Raw genomic sequence first — 20793 nt, 5'->3', positions numbered from 1 at the left:
GGAGGTGCATGCACTCAGCACTGCTAGAATTCAGGTCAGTTGCTACCATGGGGCTGCTTGCCCAATTTGTCCTTAAAAGCTGTTCTCAAAAGATTGCCAAATCCAAGTCTACTAAGAGTTCATCACTACAAAATCCAAACAGTAGTGATAAAGAAAATGTGTGGAGGCGTGGGAGGAGACCAGCAGGCTGTGCAATTGCAGTTTGAGCACTGTATGGATTCCAAACTGAACTGGAATTGCCAGTCACTGCTGTCCTGAACTGTCACCTTGCTAATCCTAAACATCTCCATATAGTGCACAGGTTTAATTTCATTGGCAAAAAAGAAAAGTGGAATTCCACTCACAGTGGAATTGTGGTGGAATTCCAATCATTGTAGCCTGGTGGATGGGAATGCAGTGCATTGTCAGACCAAATCTGGTTCTGCAAACTTCCCAGAGACTCAGTCCTTACTGAGTCACATCTTACTCAAAATAAATTCTATTCCTTCATCAGTGATAGCAAGTGGTTTTAGACAAGCACAAGTGCACACTCAAGTAAACACCTTGTGAAAAGAATATTCAGCAGGCTGTGAAATAATGATCAGCTCTGCAGATCCCATTCAAGCATGAAAAACACTCTCAACATCCTTTAGTTGCCATAGAACAGCAGTTTGTGCTACACAGACTGCAAACAGCTCTAACCAGCAACCTGGAAAATGCAAGGTTCTTGTGCAGCACCTGATCAGAAACATCCAGAAGGGAAATCCATCCACCTTTGAAGTTTGTAAAAGCAAGATACAAGGACAAGACACATACAAACACAATAGATTCATAGTTCAACTCAACTAAAACCCTTTCCTCAGATGACGAAATTGTCTACAAAAGGAAAAATGTGTATGGAAAGCTTCATAACAGAACAGATTGTTTTTGAGTTACATGCAGACAAATAATGGAAAAAAAACAATTTTAAACCTTAATTATTTCTATATTGCCTCTAAATGAAAATGTCATTTACTAAAAAATAAAAAATATCCAACCCAAAAATTGCAAAGTTTCCAAAATACTATGACAAATTTTATGATACATGAAAAATACTCAGATTAAACCAAATAACTTGGGACAAGTCTTACACAATGAGACATTTTTATGTCTCTCTAACATGTAGCCTGCCAGAGAAAAACCAAAGCATTGTATGTCTCACACAGTTAAAAGGAATTCACAATAACTAGGTGTGGGCTGTTTGATGATATTTAGGGAAGCATTTTCACTAGCACTGCAAAAAATGACAGTATTTAAATCAAAGTCTGTAATGCTAATATTGCAATATTTTGGGGTATTTGGATTGGTTTAGTATAACCGTTAATGAAATTATTTACAAAACTATTTAAATTTATAATCTGACTTTATTTCTTCAAGTTATGCTATGATAAATATGAAATACTTATGCAGTAGGAGTTTGAGGCCTTTTCCTGCATCTGTGCTCGAAAGGCCTACTGAAGACATAAATGTTCCACAAGTACTTCACTATGTTTGCTTTCTCTGTTTGATTCTTGACTCAAATTCTATGATGCTCTTCAAACAAGCTCAGAAGTTATTAGTCTCTTTAGTCTTTGTTTAAATGGATATCTGTATTCAATTAACTGCATTTGACAACATTAAAAGGATTATGATGATAACTTGCGCAAAGCGAAATCTCCCAAACTGTAATGCTTTCATAGAGTGTGCACATTTAGAAAGAAGGTGTAAGACAGCTGTAGTGTCCAAATAAAGCAGGATTTGTGCTGTAATGCATAGGAGAGAAAGTGAAAAAACCCTCTTCATCCTGACCTCTGCAACACAACAGACTTTGACTGTTCTTGTCCTTTGAAAGAAGAGCTGCATTAGAAGCCCTTTGAGAAGGAAATAATTCAAGAATGGATGAAATGGATTGATGCCAGAGCATTCTCTCATTATGCACCACCAGCATATCCTTCCACATGCAAAAAGAGTGACTTCAGTTAGACATGGAACAGATTGAACAGCTCATCTTCAGTAATAATGTTATTTAACTGCTAATGAATATAAGAAAAAAGGAAAACTAAAAAATCTCCAATGTCTGTGCATCATACCACTGGTAATTGTAAGAAATTATATGTACTGCATGAGAACAGGTATAGGAACAGTAATAAGATCAGGCTTTTCATCCAAAATTATGTTACAGATAAAGCTACATCACAGGCCCAGGCTCGCACTACAGACTATGAATATACCTTACTTTCACATATGTCTGTCATGTTAGTAGTTTCCCTCAGACACCTATCTTCATATTTGAATAATATTAATTTATTTTCAAACCATTATTACAAGTACTGCATGTGTTTCTAATGAAACCTTTTTGTTTTCTGTAAAAGCTTCTGTTGTGGCAGGATTTTCCTTTTAATTGGGAAGTAAAGCTCTCTCTTTATAATGGTCACCCTGTGCCTTCCATCCTCAAGATCACATCAGGAGCAGGGCTTGCTATAAACAACAAGAGACTGTACATATCCAGGTCCTGCAGGCTTTAAATGCACCCTTGTACCTCAATTCTTGTGGGGAGTTTAAGATGACAGAAGCTTCCTTTGCAGCAGTTTTGTTACATGGGAGAACTGTGATGCCAGAGGACAGAAGTGAATTAGTTTGATGCTTAGAACATAAAGCAGAGAAGGCACTCAGCATCACCCATAAATGCCAAACCTACAGGAGAACGCTGGATAACCTACTAAGCCACTCCCATCCCTCTTCTGAACCACAAGAAGGAAGAGCAGGGTATCAAGTCATATGCTTTCTAAAATAAGACCAACATAGAGTTTTGTATACAGGAGCCAAGCTAGGTGATCTTTGCTCTGTAGATACTCTTAAAAGCTTCTTAACTTATTTATGAGAAGTAAAACTCATGCATTTACATCACATCCCTGTGTGTTTCCAAGAAAGGCCTAAGGGCAAGTGCTTTCATTTCAGCCAGCATATAAAGCTTATTCTTTTGTGGTTTTATTTTCCAAGGTTGATTTTGTAAAATGAACCTGCCTGAATTCTAAAAAATGGGTTGTGGTAGAAATATTTTTAAAGGTCTGTTTAAAATGAAAGACAAAAGGCAACTAGATATGAGCAGCCTTGTTCTGTGTAGCAGATTTTAAACTGTAATTTTAAACTGGGAGGCCACCAAGCAAAGACAAAAATTAGGTAATTGTGTGATCAGTCAATTCCACTGTGCTGCCTCATTACCAGAGGTTAAAAAAACCCCTCAGCAGACCTAAAGAATTAGAGCAAGGAGATCATGCCTACCCCGTCATTTTCTGAACACACCCTGAAATACTCTGAATTCTTACAGGCAATCTGCATTTGAGCTTTGAGAATACCTGAAGACATGCTCCAGCACAGAAACAAAACTCGAAGTTAAGTTCTTCTGTGCTTCAGGAAATACCTTCACAGGCCATACTTTTCTCTCTACAACATCCCCTTTCATATTTACTTGAACTCTTTTGCTATTCCTCCTCTTGTTTTCTTCTCAGGAATCTTCTATTCAATTGCCCTTTCCCTTTTGTTTTATTGCTGGTGCTCTTTCAAAAATGCAGCAACTGATAAAAATCTCTCTTCACTGCCCTCTTTTCTCAGTGCTTTTTGAGCCTGATTAGGAGTGTCTTATGAAAAGGAAGTGAAAAATTGTTGCATAACTGGCAAGAATGAGCTTTACAGTTCATGGCTGTATTTTAAGATACAGGTCTATCACAGAAGTTTAATTCTCCTAAATTAGTAGCTCAGGTCAAAAAATAAATCCCCCAATCAAAATCTAGAAGATAGAAAAGAGCTGATTCACACCTGAAGTTGTGTGAAGATAGGTGAAAAAATTCCACTACTGGGCACTGGAAATATCTTTCAGTAACATACATTATAACTTCTAATATTTTGATTAGAAAACTAAACCGAAGAGAAATTTACCTCAGCCATGATAAAGACTATTTAGTAAGTTGAAGGCCTCCTATGAACAAATGAAAAAAAAACTGTATAAATGACAGGTTTCTTGCTCTCTATTTTACCTTCTATAGTGAGAAGGAAGTGTAGTTGAACCCTTACCAAATACAAGTCCACTAACTTCAATTAATTTGGCCCATGAACATGCACTACAACTTATTTCATTCTGCAAGCCTGCAAATTAAATTTGAATTTTAGAGGATGAGCTTTAGGAAGCCTATTCCCTGATTCTATCCAGTACATACCACCATCATAGTAGGGATTAACTTCATGCTCTCATAACTTTCAAAAAACACGACTGTAGAGCACACAGGATCAAGAGGCCAAAAATATTTTGGTTTGCATAAACATTTTGTACAGTGCCTGGTTTAGCTGGAGCTACACAGAGAAATTCAGAAGCATTACCTTATTCCCAAACCAAAGGGGGGTATTCCATATAAGTAACAGTGAAGAGGAATACCTGGACCAGAGAAGACAGATTAATGGCACTGAGAATAAAAAAAAATATTCTTGATATTGACCAGTCAACACACCTAATACAGAATTCAGATCTAGATTCCAGAATTGAAAGTTTGATTCTAAGCAGTTTTCCACTTTTTTTTTTTTAAATCAACTATGTTGCAGTAAATCCATGACTTCTGTGCCTGTTTTGTATGGCAGTCTTCTATTAGAAGACATAGTACAGGCATCAGTCCAGTATGAACCATCAGGGCAACAAATGCCATTCTCCAGTGGCCTCCCCTGACATTTGACCTGCCCTGCAATCACCAACTCCTATGGGTAGTTAGAATGGGAATAAGAATCTAGCTAAGATTTAGGGTCATAGGCCTAAGGTTTTGTTTCAATTTCAAGATCAACTTCTATGCTTTTCTTACTCTTCAGCTTCCGTGTTTTACTTTGTGAAATTTGGATCAATCATTTGCATGGCATCAATCAGACATGGTAGAAGGACTTAGATCAAGACTGGACTGAGAATCAAACGCCATGTCTAGATGGATGAAAGGACATACGATAAAAAAAGTGATATAGAAAGGCACTAAACACAGAGCTGTACTTACAAGCCAGTGAAAGTGCAGCTGCATTTCTTAATGTGACAGGAGACATATCTGTTTATCAAATTCAAACCACAAGGCTGCTGACAGCAGCAGAGGGCCTTGTAGAGGCTGTTCCCCAGTACCCTTCAAGCAGTCAGGTTGCCTTTTCTTAGTGGACAAATACAATTTGGTTCTACCCCCCAAACTGGAATAAGGAATTTGAGTTTCTTCTCTGGAAAATATTAACCCTAAAATAAAATCAGAACCTTCTGGTAGGCTAATAGAACTCTAGAAATAAAAGGAAACATCACAAGATTTTAGGAGGTGCTGAAACATTTGTTTTGAAGTTTTATTACAAAAATATATTTGCAAACATACAAAATTTTGGATGAAAAAAATGCTCATTCTTAAACATTAAAGCAATAACTTAATAACTGCAAACATACATAGGTGCTATAAAACCCACACCATACCAAAAACGTTAATGATGCAGTATCTACATTTTTTGACTTACAATTATTCCGGTTTCCAGAAATCTTTCCTGAAGCCCCCCTTCCCCACGGTCTTCATATTGAAAGAACATGCAAATGGCTACAACTGGTGCATATGCAGAAGTGATAAAACTCAGAAATTACTAAAAGCACATAATGTACATGAAAAAAAAACTAACTAACCATATGCCCATACACTGAATAGATAAAAATAAATACACCACCAAATCAGAGATACTGCAACTTTTCCAACTTGAACTGAAAGGAAGATATTGCATCTTAACATTTTCGTAACATTGCCAGACAAACATGAGGTGAGACATATTGCACACATTCCTCTTGTTAAGATATGCTGTACAAAGCAACCCAAATACCTGGCAAAAAGGTGGCTGATTTGCTTAGAATACTTTTAAAAACCAAGAAGTCCCAAATTAAAGTTTGCTTTCCAAAGCATTTCAGAAATTCTATCAGTGACTACACATGGCATAATGGATTTCAGAAATAAACCACAATGAAGCAACTAGAAATGCAAGCAAAAATGATACATCCAGCAGCAAGTGTTTAAATATTGAGTATTTATACACAAGAGTTACGCATAATAAATCAGGATGAATCACTTGAATTTTTTTATCACTCGTTCTGCAAATCTTGTTTAATTTGGAAAGATATTCTGCTTCTAAAGTTAACACCTGTTAGGCACCTTTCATACGAACTTTGCATTGTTAAATAGCAACAGATAAAGTCTAACTACAAAACTGAGAATTTCGATTTTCCTGAACAATTCAGCAGCTGTAGGTGCTAAAACTGTCTTTGATTAGGGAAAAAGTAAAAATCCAAACTCAAACCTAAAGTAACTTAATGTGAGCCACAAAAATCATGCTCAGATAATAACTGAGGAGTGTAGTCTGAACTAGTCATCTTCTGATTCCCAGAAAGAATAGATAAAATCCCCATTAAGCCAGCAGTTAAAAAAAAAAAAAAAAAAAAAAAAATCACTTGAAAATGGTCACAATAATTTCCTGTGATGCCCCAAGGTAACTTGCTACACACTGGTTAACCCTACATGCAGGTAACACAAATCAAGCACTTCAACAAGCTGGTCATTTCAAACTTACACAAACATTTTTAAAAATTAGGGAAAAAGGTCTTTAAATACACTGTCCACATTAAAAACAATCAGCTTTTACACTGTAATTGAGCTTGTGTTTTACAATGAGCTTTTAATTAAAGGAGTTTATCTGTTAGAGCCACTCCCCTGGCACTTGTCACAGCTCTGTAGTGGAGGGTTCCTGTATCTGCTGGCCCCACGCAGAGGTTGGAACAAACACATGCATTTGCTCAAGGTGTGAAGTTCACTGTGGGCACCACGATTTCTACTCTGGTTCTCTGCCAGTTCATTTGGAAAGTTTGGGCAGGGATGCAAACCACTGACCTGCTGCTATCAGGACACTCTAAAACCAAAGTGAAGTAAGGATCTGCCAACTGCTTGTTTCCATCTGCCCAGGAAGCCTCACAAATTAAGGATATTCAAAGTATTATTACTTTTGTATATGGCTGAAGAACTCAAAACACAATCTTTCCTATCATTTCTGAAGATCTTTGGATATGACTGTATTTAGTGAATGGTACCAATGTGCACTATCAGCTTCCAACATTTCTGTTCCTACAAACCTTTATCAAATCTTTCATTGAAGAAAGCAGAAGCTGTCCATGGGAAATGAGAAGTTATGGACTCTGTCATCTTTGCTAAATCTAGGTAAGAGTAACCCTCTGTTTGGCTTAGACTGATCATTTTTGTTGAGAGGAAGTGCTCCCTGGTTTGTCCCTTCCAGTGAAACTTCTCCTAAAAAGCCCAACACAAAGTCAGTTTAGACCTTGAATCTGACTCAAGTCTCACTGTATGTGCATACACAGTATTGTAACTCCAGGATTTATGGAAGAAGCTCCTATCTTCCTTAAGAAGTCTGAGTTTGTATTGCTGAATTCAAATGCTACCATTAAATTCAATATATTTCTTGATGAATGCACATTAGCATCTTTCCCTGAATCTTGAACATTTTTTAAACAATATACTACATACTTTAATTGGAAACACTGGAATAAAAGGCTGAGAAGAGCTTTTCAGAAGGCAGGTAGTGCTAAACAAAATATATTTTCCACTAAAAAGCTAGGAAAAAACCTAAAAGAGTTCGAATACCTAAAAACGTAAATATTTGTATCTAAAACATCCTTTTTTTGTGAACAAGTCACAATTAAAGCTCAATTACTAGTTTCCAATGAAATGGCCATGCACCTTGACTACATCAACATTAACTAATCCTTAGGATATCTATGCATACATATATGTTGTAAGGAGCCAAACAATATTTTTCTTCATATTTCAATAGTGCTTGAGAGAAAAGAATGAGGCAGTGCATCACAACTCACTACAGATTATCTCTTGACTCAATAACCCAACACTTTTCTACTGAAAAGAACATATTTTAAAACTACTATTGCTGGAAAAGGTTGGGACCTGAACTCAGATTAATGACCTTTGCATGCCTTTAAGAAATAAATACAACCCTTGGATAAACCAACACAGCAGCATAAAAAAAAAAAAGTATAATTAAAAATTCTCTGATTTTAAATGGCAAAGTACCCAGTTAAATTCTTAGTGAACAGTGACTCTTACTAAATCACAGATACAAAGCAGTAATATTTAAATTATATAAACTTCAGACTGTGAAGTATGCACTAATAATGTGGGGAGAGGGCAACAGAAAAAAAACATGCATTTGTTTCCCATCTGCATAGTTTTCAACACTGCAGTTCCAACACAACTGAGTGAAAGCCAACTATCGTGTGGTCCATCCTTAAGCTAAAAGGGGACAAAATATTTTTATCAAACACTGCGGAACAGGAAGAGAGTCTTCAAGTGGTGGTCTCCTAACTAGAAATTTGAGAACTTCTACATGCAACTACTTTTTTGCTTAAAAAAAACAAAGGTTCAATCACTGAAGATCTTGCATATTTCAAATTTTGCCTTTTTAAAGAAAATGGCCTTACTCACTTGGGTGTTTTATGTCAGTAACACTGAAGCAAGACTAATGAAATATTGAAGGATGAATTTACATGTGTTAGCTAGAGACTACCAATGTACTGAGCTAATCATGTTTTTAGACCTTTTGTTAAAGATTTAGCTCCAGTGGTCTGGCTTCCAGACCCTTTCCTTCCCCACACCTGCCAGCTTAATCACAAGGCATTTTGCTCTCATTTCCCTTAGTCCTTCAAACTGGAACTAGGTTCCTACAACTGCATTTGGTTCTGGTGTGCTGTAGTGTACTATACTGTGAATTTGCTGGTTGAAATAGTTTTGAGTCTGTAATCCTTGAACAGTGAATACAGCCAGGAATGAAAGCCAGAGCAAATATCTGCACATTCACTTAATGCTAATGAGAGCTCAAATGCAACTTAAGTCCCCTCCCCAATAAAAAAAAGGTTTGCTGGTGATGATCACAGTGAAAACCTAGATCATTCTGAGAACATTACTTTCATAAGTATTTAAGGAATAATCTTTCCTAACAGGTTCAAATTCAAGACATTTAAAACTAAATATTCTTTTACAAAAATATTAGTTTTATAGATGAGGCATAACTGTTTCTAAAATGAACATATTTTAAGTAGATTCAGTTTCAATTATAGCTTAATGTTGTCTGTACTCTTGGTGAGGACTTGCAAGTAGACTTCATGGATAGTGCTGAGAAAACGGGAATCATTCTGCAGGAAAAATAGAAACACATCAGAAACATTAGTGAAAAGATGCAAAAAAAGATGACTTTTTTTCCACTTTAGTTGTGATAATGATTCCTTGCAGCTGATAAGGGCAGGACAAAGGCCTGCATAGAACGTGCTTTTGGAACACACACAGGCTGTGACCCATGAAGCTGGGCAGCAGCTGAAGGCATCACTAGGCACTCTGGATGCTCAGACAAACACGAGTCACTGTGTCAGCCTGGTCACATTTTGCTTCCCTCCAGAGTCCAAACCATAGTCCTATGCACAAAGAATCCCATTCTGTGTACAGGCTCCCAAATCAAGTCTGCCTGAGTGCCAGATGTGATGTTGTTTGTCAGGCAGCCCAACTCAAATGGGACTGCAGTGTGCTCTGCAAGAATTCCCACAGCAAAGCATGACTGGGAAGTGAATTGGTTTAATCTGTGGACACCATTTCCAGGTATTTCTTGAGTCTAGTTCCTTCAAAGGACAAGTTACAAAACTGGTATCTAATCAGTTAGCTTGAGGGTGTAATACTCTCTTTACAAGATCTGACCAGCAATTGGTATCCTGCTTTTAGAGTGCTGTGTGAGTACTCCCATGCTGCAGGATATGCCTATTTTGGTCTTCATTCAGCTTTCTCTCTGTTGACTGGAGACAAATATCCCTGTCAGCTCTCTAAAATCAACACTCAGAATATTGGCAGGTGAGCTCAGTTCCAAGATTATTTTAAGTCTTTAATTAGAAAACCCACAAACACCAGTAGAAGAAAAGGTTGTATCCATCAGGCAACCTAATAATAGGATCTGCTAATGACCTTTTTGGTCCTAATAACTTGGTCACTGGAAAGATGTTGTTTGTTATTTTTAGACTTGCATTTTGGGTATAAGGTCTCCTAACACCAGCATGGACTGAGCAAGAGAATCCTGAGCTAAGAAAGAACTGTTTGTCATTCATGGCAACTTCACCATGACATTAGAAGTCAAAAGTCACCTCAATGCACAGCTGCTTCCAACATCACAGATTTAATTCAACAGAACTTTTTAGTCCCCAAAAACAGCAGAGCTAAAACTTTGCAATTTCCATTTCAAAGAAATACACTAAAAGTAAAGGTGAGGAAAGGTTTTAGGGAAGCGAAAACAGGAAAGCTTTCTTTGGGGAAGTGGAACACTTACAAAGGCAGCAAAATCAACTCCCCTCTCATATCAGCGTCTACTAGTGCAAGTTACTCCTCACTTGTCTATAAGGATGTGAAAGGACACATGCCAGGTGCTCTATACTTTTAAGTCTTCCACATCTTGACCAAAAGGAGCAAGCTGCGTTAGCTCTGTGTACAGTGTGGAGTAATCTGCCCCTTCCAACAGAAAAGAACATATTTTGTAATCTTTCAGGGCAAAAGAAGTTACAGGGGTACAGAATTTGTCAATGTTGCCTTCTGTGCTGGGAACCCCATCCCTCAGAAACTGAGCTCTGTATAGACACTACCTTTATTAGATGTATCAGTGCTTCCTGAAGCTGAGACCTGCTGAGAACAGTAGGAGGTGTAGTCTGAATTTCTGTTGTTCCAAGTGTTAGAGGCGAAGAAGAACTGGCTTTATTCTCCACTTCAGTAGCTTTTGTAGCTGATTGCTGAAACACACTTGGAGACAAGAGCACTGAAGGCGTTACTGTCGTCGTGGCTGTAACAAACTGCGGAGGCGCAACCTGTAAAAGAACAGAAAATTAATAAGCACTGTGTTCAGTAAGAATGAATGATGCTGTAAAGGTTGGAGAGATGAGCATGAAGAAAATGAAATAAATTGCAGCCACAATTATTCAGTCAGCTATTGCAAAACAGCTGTTCTTAATCAAGAAATATCTACCTATGAAGATTAGTACCAACAGTGCTTCTCATTTTCAAAGGTGAAGAAAGTGGCAGCCTTAAACATTCTTGTATGCAGACTCCTTCCTACTCATGTGGTTGCTACCTGCCAGAGTTTTTAGAACATAACACATACAATGAAAGTTGAGCTTTTCACCTAAGTAATCAAAGGAGCTTGTAGCTGTTTTGCAAATTATTTTCCTTCGGAGTTTTCAGAAAGACCAGTCCTGCTTCCTGCACCCCCACTTCTATGGTCTCACAAACACTTTACTTCAAATTTGAAGTGCATCTGAAACATACCTAAAGAGACTGCTAAATTATAATTAAAGCACTGGGGTACACCAAAACATTCTCATTCTGTTTTCCCTTGGGGGGATGTGGGATGGAAATATTTTGAGGACCATCTTCCCACCTCATCATTCCACAGGTCTGTTTCCATTTCACTACAAAAACGCACATACTGCCTTCACCACTTCTTCTTTTAAACATAAATTGCACATTTATAGGACTATTACATTTGCATCAACTGGACATGAATAAACATCCTCTTTGAGTAACCCTGACATCTCCTGATCTCCTGTCTTGCCCAGGCTTCCAGGATGACCAGTGTGGTGGAAAAAAAAAAAAAAAAAAGAAAATAAACAAGCCAGTCTCACTCCAAAGAAACGCAACACTAAATGTGATTTGTAAAGACATTTGATATGTCAGCAAAAGGAGTTCCCCTCGGATAATCAACAATCTTCAGAGGAAAAAGCCCTCCAAAGCCATCTAAAGTTAATGTGTATAAAATAACATCAACAACAGCAGAAGTAGAAAATTGATTTTCTTGTAGTCAAAACTGTGAAGACTCACAGCGTGGGATTTCAGCTGAAGACAATGTGTTTAAACTGACAGTTTACTACACAACATGCAGATATTTTTTAAAATTCCCAAATCCATATAAAATGCTTTTAATTAGATAATTATTTACTAACTGGGTCATGAACAGACTGTAGAGCTTATTTTAGCATCCCAGTAACCAAAACTGCATTTTACTTCAAGTAGGGCCAATTTTTTTTGCCTTCATAATCAGTTCTGGGCATGCTACTAAAACTGCTTTCATGGGGAGTAAGTTTGACAAGAATGAGGCAAGAGATCTGAAAATGGAGTGGGTGAGTAGAGAAAAGTAGAATTAAAATACAGATGGTGTCCTAAAATGAGTATATAACAAAAAGGTAATTAAAACCAGTTCTTGGACACTTGATTATTATCAAGTTATTTTGCAACTGCAATCTGAAATTTAAAATTGACATTATTTTAAGCTGTTACCCAAGGCAGTTCTAAGAATCTTAAAACTGCTTTTAGCTTGCTAAAACTTGCTATTACAAGTTTTGCACTAGCAATTACTTGTTATTCTTTTTTCTCTTCAATTTTTTCTGCTTTGTATCTTTTCATAAAATACAAGATATCTCAGGAAAACTGAGACACAGTAAGGCAAGGATTGCATTTTAAGCCTCTGTGGTGCTCAACAGTTGGGCCAAGGCTAATAGGCCCTGCTACAATATTATGGCAATAGTACTCCTTGCTTGCAACATAAAAAACCCCAGTTCAAATGGTGCAAACTCAGTGCAGGGCTGCAAATCCAAAAATGTGTTTTCCTTTCCACATTAGAACCAGCAGTAAGAGGGACTGTACAAGAGCAGTGCATTAACAGCAACTCCCCCTTCCTTCAGTACAGTTCTGTTTCACATCAGCTCCTTAAATATGGGCAGTGACTATTTGAGATATCAACTGGGTACTGCAGCTGGGTTTTTTTCCCCCCTAAGAAAACCCCTAAAACCAATTAGCAGAGGTACTTATCCACTTACTTGACTTGCTTTAGACAAAGTTTTCGGCTGTGGAAATACTTCTGATTCCTTGTTTTGTTGTACAGTCTGAGTTAAGGAAAAAAAAAAAAAAAAGGCAAAATTCACAGGTTACTGTCCACAGCTCAATTTCCAGAGGTAGTTCTCTGCTTTTACGAAAGCCACAAAAATGCAAATTTCAACAGATTTGAGATATAATTAGATCGATTTTGTAAAACTGATATAATCAAAGCAAAGCTGGAAAAAACCGAAAAATCTAAATTTATGTTTTATGCTTTCAATATTATGGCAAACCCATAAAGCCATACCTCAGTGTAGCCCACAGGTACCCACAGAAGAAGTGGGTCAAAACTGAAGGAGTACAAAACACTCAAAGCAAAACAATCAGAAAAAGGAAATTGTTATTTGTATACTTTCAAGTAAGGTACAGGCTAGACTTCCACATCACCTCTCATCACAGTGCTCAGCCTGCAACTTTCTGTCCCTTCTCAGATCCCCAGCTCTGAGTAGTACTTTTGTGACACAAGTACAGATGAAATCTCTAGCACTTATTCACCCACTAACAGCAGCAGTTTGAAAAATCTCCTCCTCTACAGACAGGTCTGTCACTGACAGCAGATGCTAATGATACAAAACTAATGGAACTGGATTTCTAACAGCCATTATATCAATACCACACAGTGGAAGTCCTTCATTATCTTCAAACAGCTAATATATAACAGCACAGTTTTCAAAATACAAATAGTCTAAAGCTTCACGATATCAAAGCTCACAGAATACCTGAAGGGGAGAGATTATCTTGCTGTTCAAGGCTGATGGCTTACTGTGAGACTCTTTGAAGCTTTCTGGTGTTGCAAGTTGGCCAACGGAGGCAGAGATGTTTGGTGTTAAGGGAGTCTTAGCGAGAGACTGCTGCTGTGTTTGGTCATGCTGTGGGGTCAACCTGAGTTTCTGGAGAAGATCAACACTTGTATGAGATGCATTTGAGACAGTTGCTGTGTTTGCTGTAGTCAAGGGTGCTATGAGCGGGCTTTGGCCAGCCATTAGATTCTGTGGAGCATGGTTCACTTCAGTTGGTGGCTGATTCACCAGTGGGGATATGGGCTTGGCAGCTTGCTGCATAACTTGCATTATACTGTTGCTTTGTTTGAGGCCAGGAAGCATCTGAGCAGGGGCAGCTTCCATTGTTGAGGCTGAATTAAGAACAGGGCTTAAACGAACTGAATAGCTTGAAACGTTTTTCATATCAGGCTGGGAAACTGAAGCTGGAGGTATTATCATAGGTGTTAAACAGTCCTGCTGATTGACACTGGGTTTAACACTCTGACTTTCAGATTTCCCCAGGGATTGTTGCATTACTGGTGACTGGTCAAAGGAAAAAGGCAAAAGCAAACTGTGTTGCTCTCTGGCAGATGCATCTGTCTGCAGCTTCTCAATTCTCTCTGGATTGGGATATGGAGCTGCAGGCTGTTCCTTTTGGACAGAGGTTCCAAACAGTTCCTCCAAAGTCAGATGCTTCTGCCTTGACTGAAACAGCTAGAAAGAAGGGAGAAGGAAGTTTTGAGTTTAGAACTAGACGCAGCACTGTGCAGCTCACACAGTCTATTACAAATTCAAGTTAGGAGAGACAACTAGGTCAAATGCATGTAAAATGTTTGGGTGTTAAGGGTGCCCTGTTCACAGGAATTCTGAAATTAATTTGATTTATGAGGAACATCCTGGCTATGTATGGCTTTTCCTTATGGCCATCTCAGGACAGCCTCTGCAGTAGTAGTCAGGAAGGGGGAATGGCTATGGATTCTGTCAGGAACCTGGCACCTCCATCCATCAGCCCTAACCACACAAAGCACTTCAGGAAACTGGAGGGAAAAACATACATGCTGAAAAATCATCACAGAATTTACAGAATTGGAAATAGTTAAATGGCCTAAAAGAAGGGAAAGGAACATAAAAACCAGAAGCTGCACAACTGAATTAATAGCACACTGCCCAGACAGTTTTCCTTGCCCTAGTGCAGTGGATGTTACAATAGGTAACGCTTTATATAAGCCTAAACTTAGACCTCCTTGAAAAGTACCTATATGTACACACATCTACCAGTCCTTTAGTCTCTCCCAAAAATACACATCTAGCCTACACCACTGACCATTGTTAGACAAATATGGTTTTAAGAATATAATATTTTGCTGAAAATATTTTAAAATGTGTCTCAGTAAAGAGAAAAGAAACAGCTATTAACACCAGTGATCTCAAAATTTTCCTTTTTTTTTTTTTTTTTTTTTTTGAGGTTGCACAGGACCAGAAGTTATGTAAAACAGCTGGACTGAAATACAACATTCTGTTCAGAAGACTGAATGGCCTGAAGCACAATTCCAGTGTATTCTGATGGAATGTCTAAACAAAGATTCTACTTCACAATGACAACCACTGCACCATGACATTGCTCTGCTGGCTCTGATTTCCCTAGCACAGAGAACAGCAGCCAAGGCACAGCAGCACAGGTACCACACAAACAGCCCAACACTGTCTTTTGCCCAGGTTACTCATCTCTACTGTCACTGCAATTCAATTTTAGCTTGTTAAAGTCTGGCACCCTTTCATTTTGGGGCTGGGACATTCTATAGTTTATAAAACCTTGTTAGTTATGCTAGGAATATTTTCCTAGAAAGTTGTTCTTACTTTTTTCTACTGATCCTATATCCTGGAGACCTGTCCTTCAACTATAAAGATTCCATTAAGAGAAAAATCACTGTTCCAGACCATTTCAAATTCAGCTGTCACTTCAATATAATCAATTGACCAGCCTTCCTTTATTAATACAGTACAATAGTCAATAATAAACCTCTGAAATCTCTACCATGCCCTGTCAGACTGGACAGTGTCAAACACCAACTTACTTCCCAGCATGGAGTATAAAACCCCACTTCTGCCTTGTCTGGTTGAAGTGTACTTTGAGCATATCATCAACTCTGTGTTTATGAAGACCTTAATCAGCAGGGGCTGCATAAAGGCCACAAAATTACTTTATTTGATAGGAATAGAATGCTGTTGCTGCTGCTCAGAAGGTTTCTCCAGAAATTATTTCAGAAAAATTAAGTTTTATAGTCCCAGCTCTTCTAATTCATGGTTCAGTACCAGTGTTCTGGTTCAGTTTTGCAGATTGCTGGCACAGAAGCATTTAATGATAAAACTGATTTTAATTCTGAATTGCCAAGATAAAACACTTAACTACACAATTTTATACAGAAGACATTTATTTTTATTCCCAAATGTGTGGTATCTCTAGGATGAGATTAAGTTAATCAACATGCAAGTGTGACATTTTTGAGGGAATTTAGCAATCTCACTGTACTTATCATATGCACACTATTTTGTGATTTCACTGGTCATCTGTTTTAATTAGATTAAAAATGTACTTTTATAGTTGAAGTGGAATGTTATTCCAGGAGTCTCTCAGCTGTCCATGTTACTAAAAATGTGTCTCAGAACTAACATATTCGAGATATATTTGAACCCATTTAACTGGCTTTACAGAGCTCTCAGTTATGTTACCCAATTATTTTTCCACTATCTCTGTAGCTATTATTTAAAATAGCTCAACAGAATGAAAAATATGACATTTTACACGTTCTATAAATCAACTTCCCTTTAATTACTTCAGAGCAATTTGTTAGAATCTTATCTTCCAGTTCTTCCTTTACTAGTTAATTGATTCCTGTTCTGCAATTCCATGCACTGTCAAGTAGAGCATTTCAGCTGATTTTGTACATTCTACATGGAGTGACCCAAAGAAAATATGTGCTTTGAAAGCAAAGCCTCAGGCAGCATTGGTGCCAGGTCTCCAGGCATGGTGTGCAGCAGGCAAAGCTGGCTGCCAGAGGTCGCTCCATCACTGTCCCTAAAACCAAGTGCTGCTCAGGGCTGGATGGGCTGTGATAGAAATAATCCCAGCAAACTCCTCACCCCTCATTTTAGTTCATTAACTGTTACTACCCTACCCATAAATCAGATCCCTGCTGCCAGCCCCAGCCCTAACCTGAACTACAACTACCCCTCCAAACCGTGCATTTTATTACAAGCAGTAAGTGCAAATTTGCCCATGCTTTCCTAGGGGATTTCATTTCTCAGGCACGGTGATTTATGGCATCAGAAGCACCCCTGTGAACCATGGCAGGGAGAAGAGTTTTCCATGGGACATTTCCGAGGAGCATCACCCGTGCCCACTGGGTGGCACTGCAAGCAGGCCCACGGACCTTTCCTGTTACAGGCAATTCAGTCACTGCAGTTTACTTACATTGTGTTCTAAATTTCTCTCTACAAAGTCTTGTATGAAGCCCCAGCTCCCTTGTGCAGGACCACAGCTGTGGCTCTGAAGCAAAGCCAAACCTTCAGTAAATGTCTGAGACAGAAGACCTGGGCTTGAGTTCCTGAGTGAAAGACCTGACCATCGGGCATGGTCATCTCTTGTTTCTTGTCTCTCTGAGTCATCCCACACATTATCAGGGCTGACTTCTTCCAGAAGCCAAGCTGGCCCATTTAAACATGGATATTTACAGTAGTGTAGACACAGCATTTTAAAAATAAGAGGCTAAGTCATAAGACAGAATTTGGGTTCCTAAAAGTCTTCAAGCTCATTTGTTGAACGATAATACACTGGGCAAACAATGAAGGCATTTCAAGAAAAAACAAAAAATAAATCAATTTTGGTACCAAAACAAAGTACCTAATTAAAAAAACCCACCTCATTTAGGGTTGGATGAAACATACCTGCTCTTGCACTTGTAATGAAGATTTCTGTTCTGAAGGCTCTGTGCTTTCTGGCTTTGGAGGATTTGAATTCTGTTGCATTCCAGAACTTGATATAATACTTAGGTCACTAATCTGATTCTGAGGAGGGAAAAAATGGGAAAAAAAATATAAATACATGACTTTTAGTCTATGTTTACCCACTATACAGTCCTGTTTACATGGCACTTGAGACTGAAATACAGATGATGTACAAAGTGCTGATTTTTGTAAGACACTCTGGAATTCACAAATCCTGGGACATAAAAATCCTATCAAGACATCCAGAATCTGGTATGGAGTCATAAGGCTTTTACTCTTTACTATTATAAGAAAAACAACAATAAAGTACGATTGGCTTTATACTTTTTCACCAAGAATGAAAATTATACATTAAAGAAAAGGTGGGCTTTTCACAACCTGTATCATGATTGGCCACTAACAGAGAAGTTTGCTACACTTCATTCAATCAGGAACTCAAACTAGAACTGCTTAGAAAAAGAAATCCTGTCAGAACACAGTCTAAGTAGATGGAAAGACAGCTTGTCACTGACTTATTTCTACCACATTTAACCATCCATGTACACTTATTTTTCAGGTGTTAATTTGGTTTTCTGTGAACAAAACAAAAGCAGGCAAGAGAGTTGTGTTATAGCACAGTATGTTTCAGATGGAGTTGACTTTCACCTTCAAAAAACATAAAAATTAACAAATACAGATATTCTATTACTGTTAAAATCACCAGTGGAAAAAACCCAGACTATAGAATAATCCAGCTTTCAATGGGTAAACTACACCTGATGCATACAACAGAGCTTAACCATTGGCACAATACATGATGATTGCTCTGGTATTTTAATCAAAGCAATAAAATATGGGTTAAACTTTTTAGCAACGGATTAAGAAGCAATCTGAGCTTTATTCTTTTGTTTTCAAATTCTAATTGAAAGCAATAAATACAAAATCAAGCCCATATACTGTAATTTAAGGACAGAGGAGAGAAGACTCTTGCATCTTTCTGACTTACTTTTAGCCACTGACTTGGAGGTCAAAACTCCTTGTGCCTGAAATACTGGTGGCCTTTTAGTTATAAAATCAGCAAAGGCAGAGTTTTCACTAAAAGATAAGCTGCAGTATGTTTCCCTACTTATACTGAAATACACACACAAAACCACACTATAAAAAGTATCCATTCACTTCATTAAAAAACAACTCAGAGTTCATTCATTTTCACATATGGGCTTGATGTAGTGTGTATTTGAAGGATTAAGCTGATTTGGAATCCTAGATTAAATCACTCAGACCTTCACAAATCTCTTTTTCGCTCCCTCTGCCCCCTTCTCATGCTGACACTCTGCCAATCTCATGTGGGCTGCACACAAGGATTACTGTATGATCCATCTGGAATGTACCAGCAGATAAGTACTTTCTGCTCCTAAATACAAATTCATGCATAATTATCAAGTGCCATAAAATTATTAAAAAAAAAAAATATAACAGGAAAGATCTTTTAAGAAACCATCTTCCAAACAAGTTGGTTACTTTATCACATTAACACTGGCACACATTGGCTACAAGAGCTCCAAAATTAATGTGCCACGGGTTTGCTGCTAAAGCTGAGGTGGTCAAAAGAACATTCTCCAAAGAAGCTTGCTTGAAGCGTGACCAAAATTGTTCTGTTCTGCTTTTCTGACAGCTATACAGCACTGCAGTCACATCAGGCTCTGATGGCATCACCATGAACAGGTTCATTTATTGCTCATGTACACACAAAAGGAAAACGAAATAATTATTCCAGTTTCCCTGGTATTCTAAAGATACCAAGAAACACATTCATATACAACAAGAAGAAATAAAGATACAAACTCCCCAATTTTGAAGTAGCTCTGCTGTAGCCCATGGCCCTGACTATTTCACTGCTGTATTACTGGCACCAGAGATGTTGTCTGTCCATTAAAATATCTGCATACCAGTTCCTGTTCATCAGAATTCTACTTGTCTACAGAGCTTCACCCATGTTGTTTAGGAACTTTGTTTCTAGCAAAGGTTTTTCAGTACTCTCATATGAAAAAGACCTGAACATAAGAAGAGAAGCTGGAATATCCCAAGCCATCCATCCAACAGCCATCTGTTGGAAATGTGCATTATCCAATACTGCAAGGACACAAAGGGAGAAAGGACTCATCACACCCAGGAGGGCACTACCAAAGCAATGCATTCCTGTGGTGTGGGTTTTCTCCCTTCTTTGCAAAAAGACTTCAATTTCTTCTAATCTGTCTAAATTGATACACCACTGAAAGATGAATCACGCACGTTGTGATGTTTCCTTCTGTGATCTCACAAAAGCTGCCACTTGCACAATGCTGGCCTTCATACAGAAAACACTGACACACACTCAGAATTCATTTTTTCATATGTATTTTAAAGCATTAAAAGAACATGTGAGTGATCTCTAGAAATTAGCATCTAGCCTGGGTCAAAGATATTGTATTGTTTATCACAGTGACCTGACCTCAATGTACATCAGACAGTGACAGGTTAAGCTGGCTCATACAAAGTTTAATCAACATGCTTACTCTTTTCTCCTCATTCCACACTGTATTGTAACCATCTAGAATTTCACAAAGACTCAAATCCCAAGTACTCAAAGGAACTCTGCTGCACAAGCAACTCCTGGAAGGAGTCAAGCACTGTACAAGTGTGCTCCCTCTTCTCCCAGCAGCACAGGCACAGAAGCCACACCATGGCTCTGCAATGCAATACTCACACATTGCTTTACTATGGCACATTCCTGTATTATTATTACACTGGGGAAGAGGCGTGTTCAGAATCTCTGTTTCCATTTTTGGATCTCCCACACATTACCTTTATATTCACCCTGCACGTATGAATTTGGTCCTCACTACTATATAAAGTATTTCTTTCCTAAGAGAACTAACATTCCTCATTATGTAATCTCATGAATTTAGCACTGGCAAAGGATAGCAGACTTTTCCTTCTGAGATGAATTCATTTATTAAAGGGAGAAACAGTAAACAGGACAGAAATAATAAACT

General features: G+C 38.0%; 1 protein-coding gene across 2 annotated transcripts in view; it reads right to left on the bottom strand.

Moving 5' to 3' along the window:
• Positions 1-5352: 5352 nt before the first annotated feature.
• Positions 5353-20793, bottom strand: part of DCP1A (decapping mRNA 1A) — a 31924-nt gene continuing 16483 nt past the window's right edge. The window contains exons 6-10 of one of the 2 annotated variants that reach the window (XM_062500742.1): positions 17720-17839; positions 13733-14488; positions 12956-13021; positions 10733-10951; positions 5353-9250 (exon numbers count right to left, since the gene is read on the bottom strand). In XM_062500742.1, the coding sequence (XP_062356726.1) occupies positions 9170-9250; positions 10733-10951; positions 12956-13021; positions 13733-14488; positions 17720-17839 (1242 nt within the window). In that variant the 3' untranslated portion in view covers positions 5353-9169. The remainder of the gene's footprint in view (positions 9251-10732; positions 10952-12955; positions 13022-13732; positions 14489-17719; positions 17840-20793) is intronic. The other variant, XM_062500743.1, reaches the window with a different exon arrangement.

The sequence above is a fragment of the Cinclus cinclus genome, chromosome 12 (assembly GCF_963662255.1).
Source record: "Cinclus cinclus chromosome 12, bCinCin1.1, whole genome shotgun sequence".
Taxonomy (NCBI): Eukaryota; Metazoa; Chordata; class Aves; order Passeriformes; family Cinclidae; genus Cinclus; species Cinclus cinclus.
This window is presented reverse-complemented; position numbering and strand designations above follow the sequence as displayed.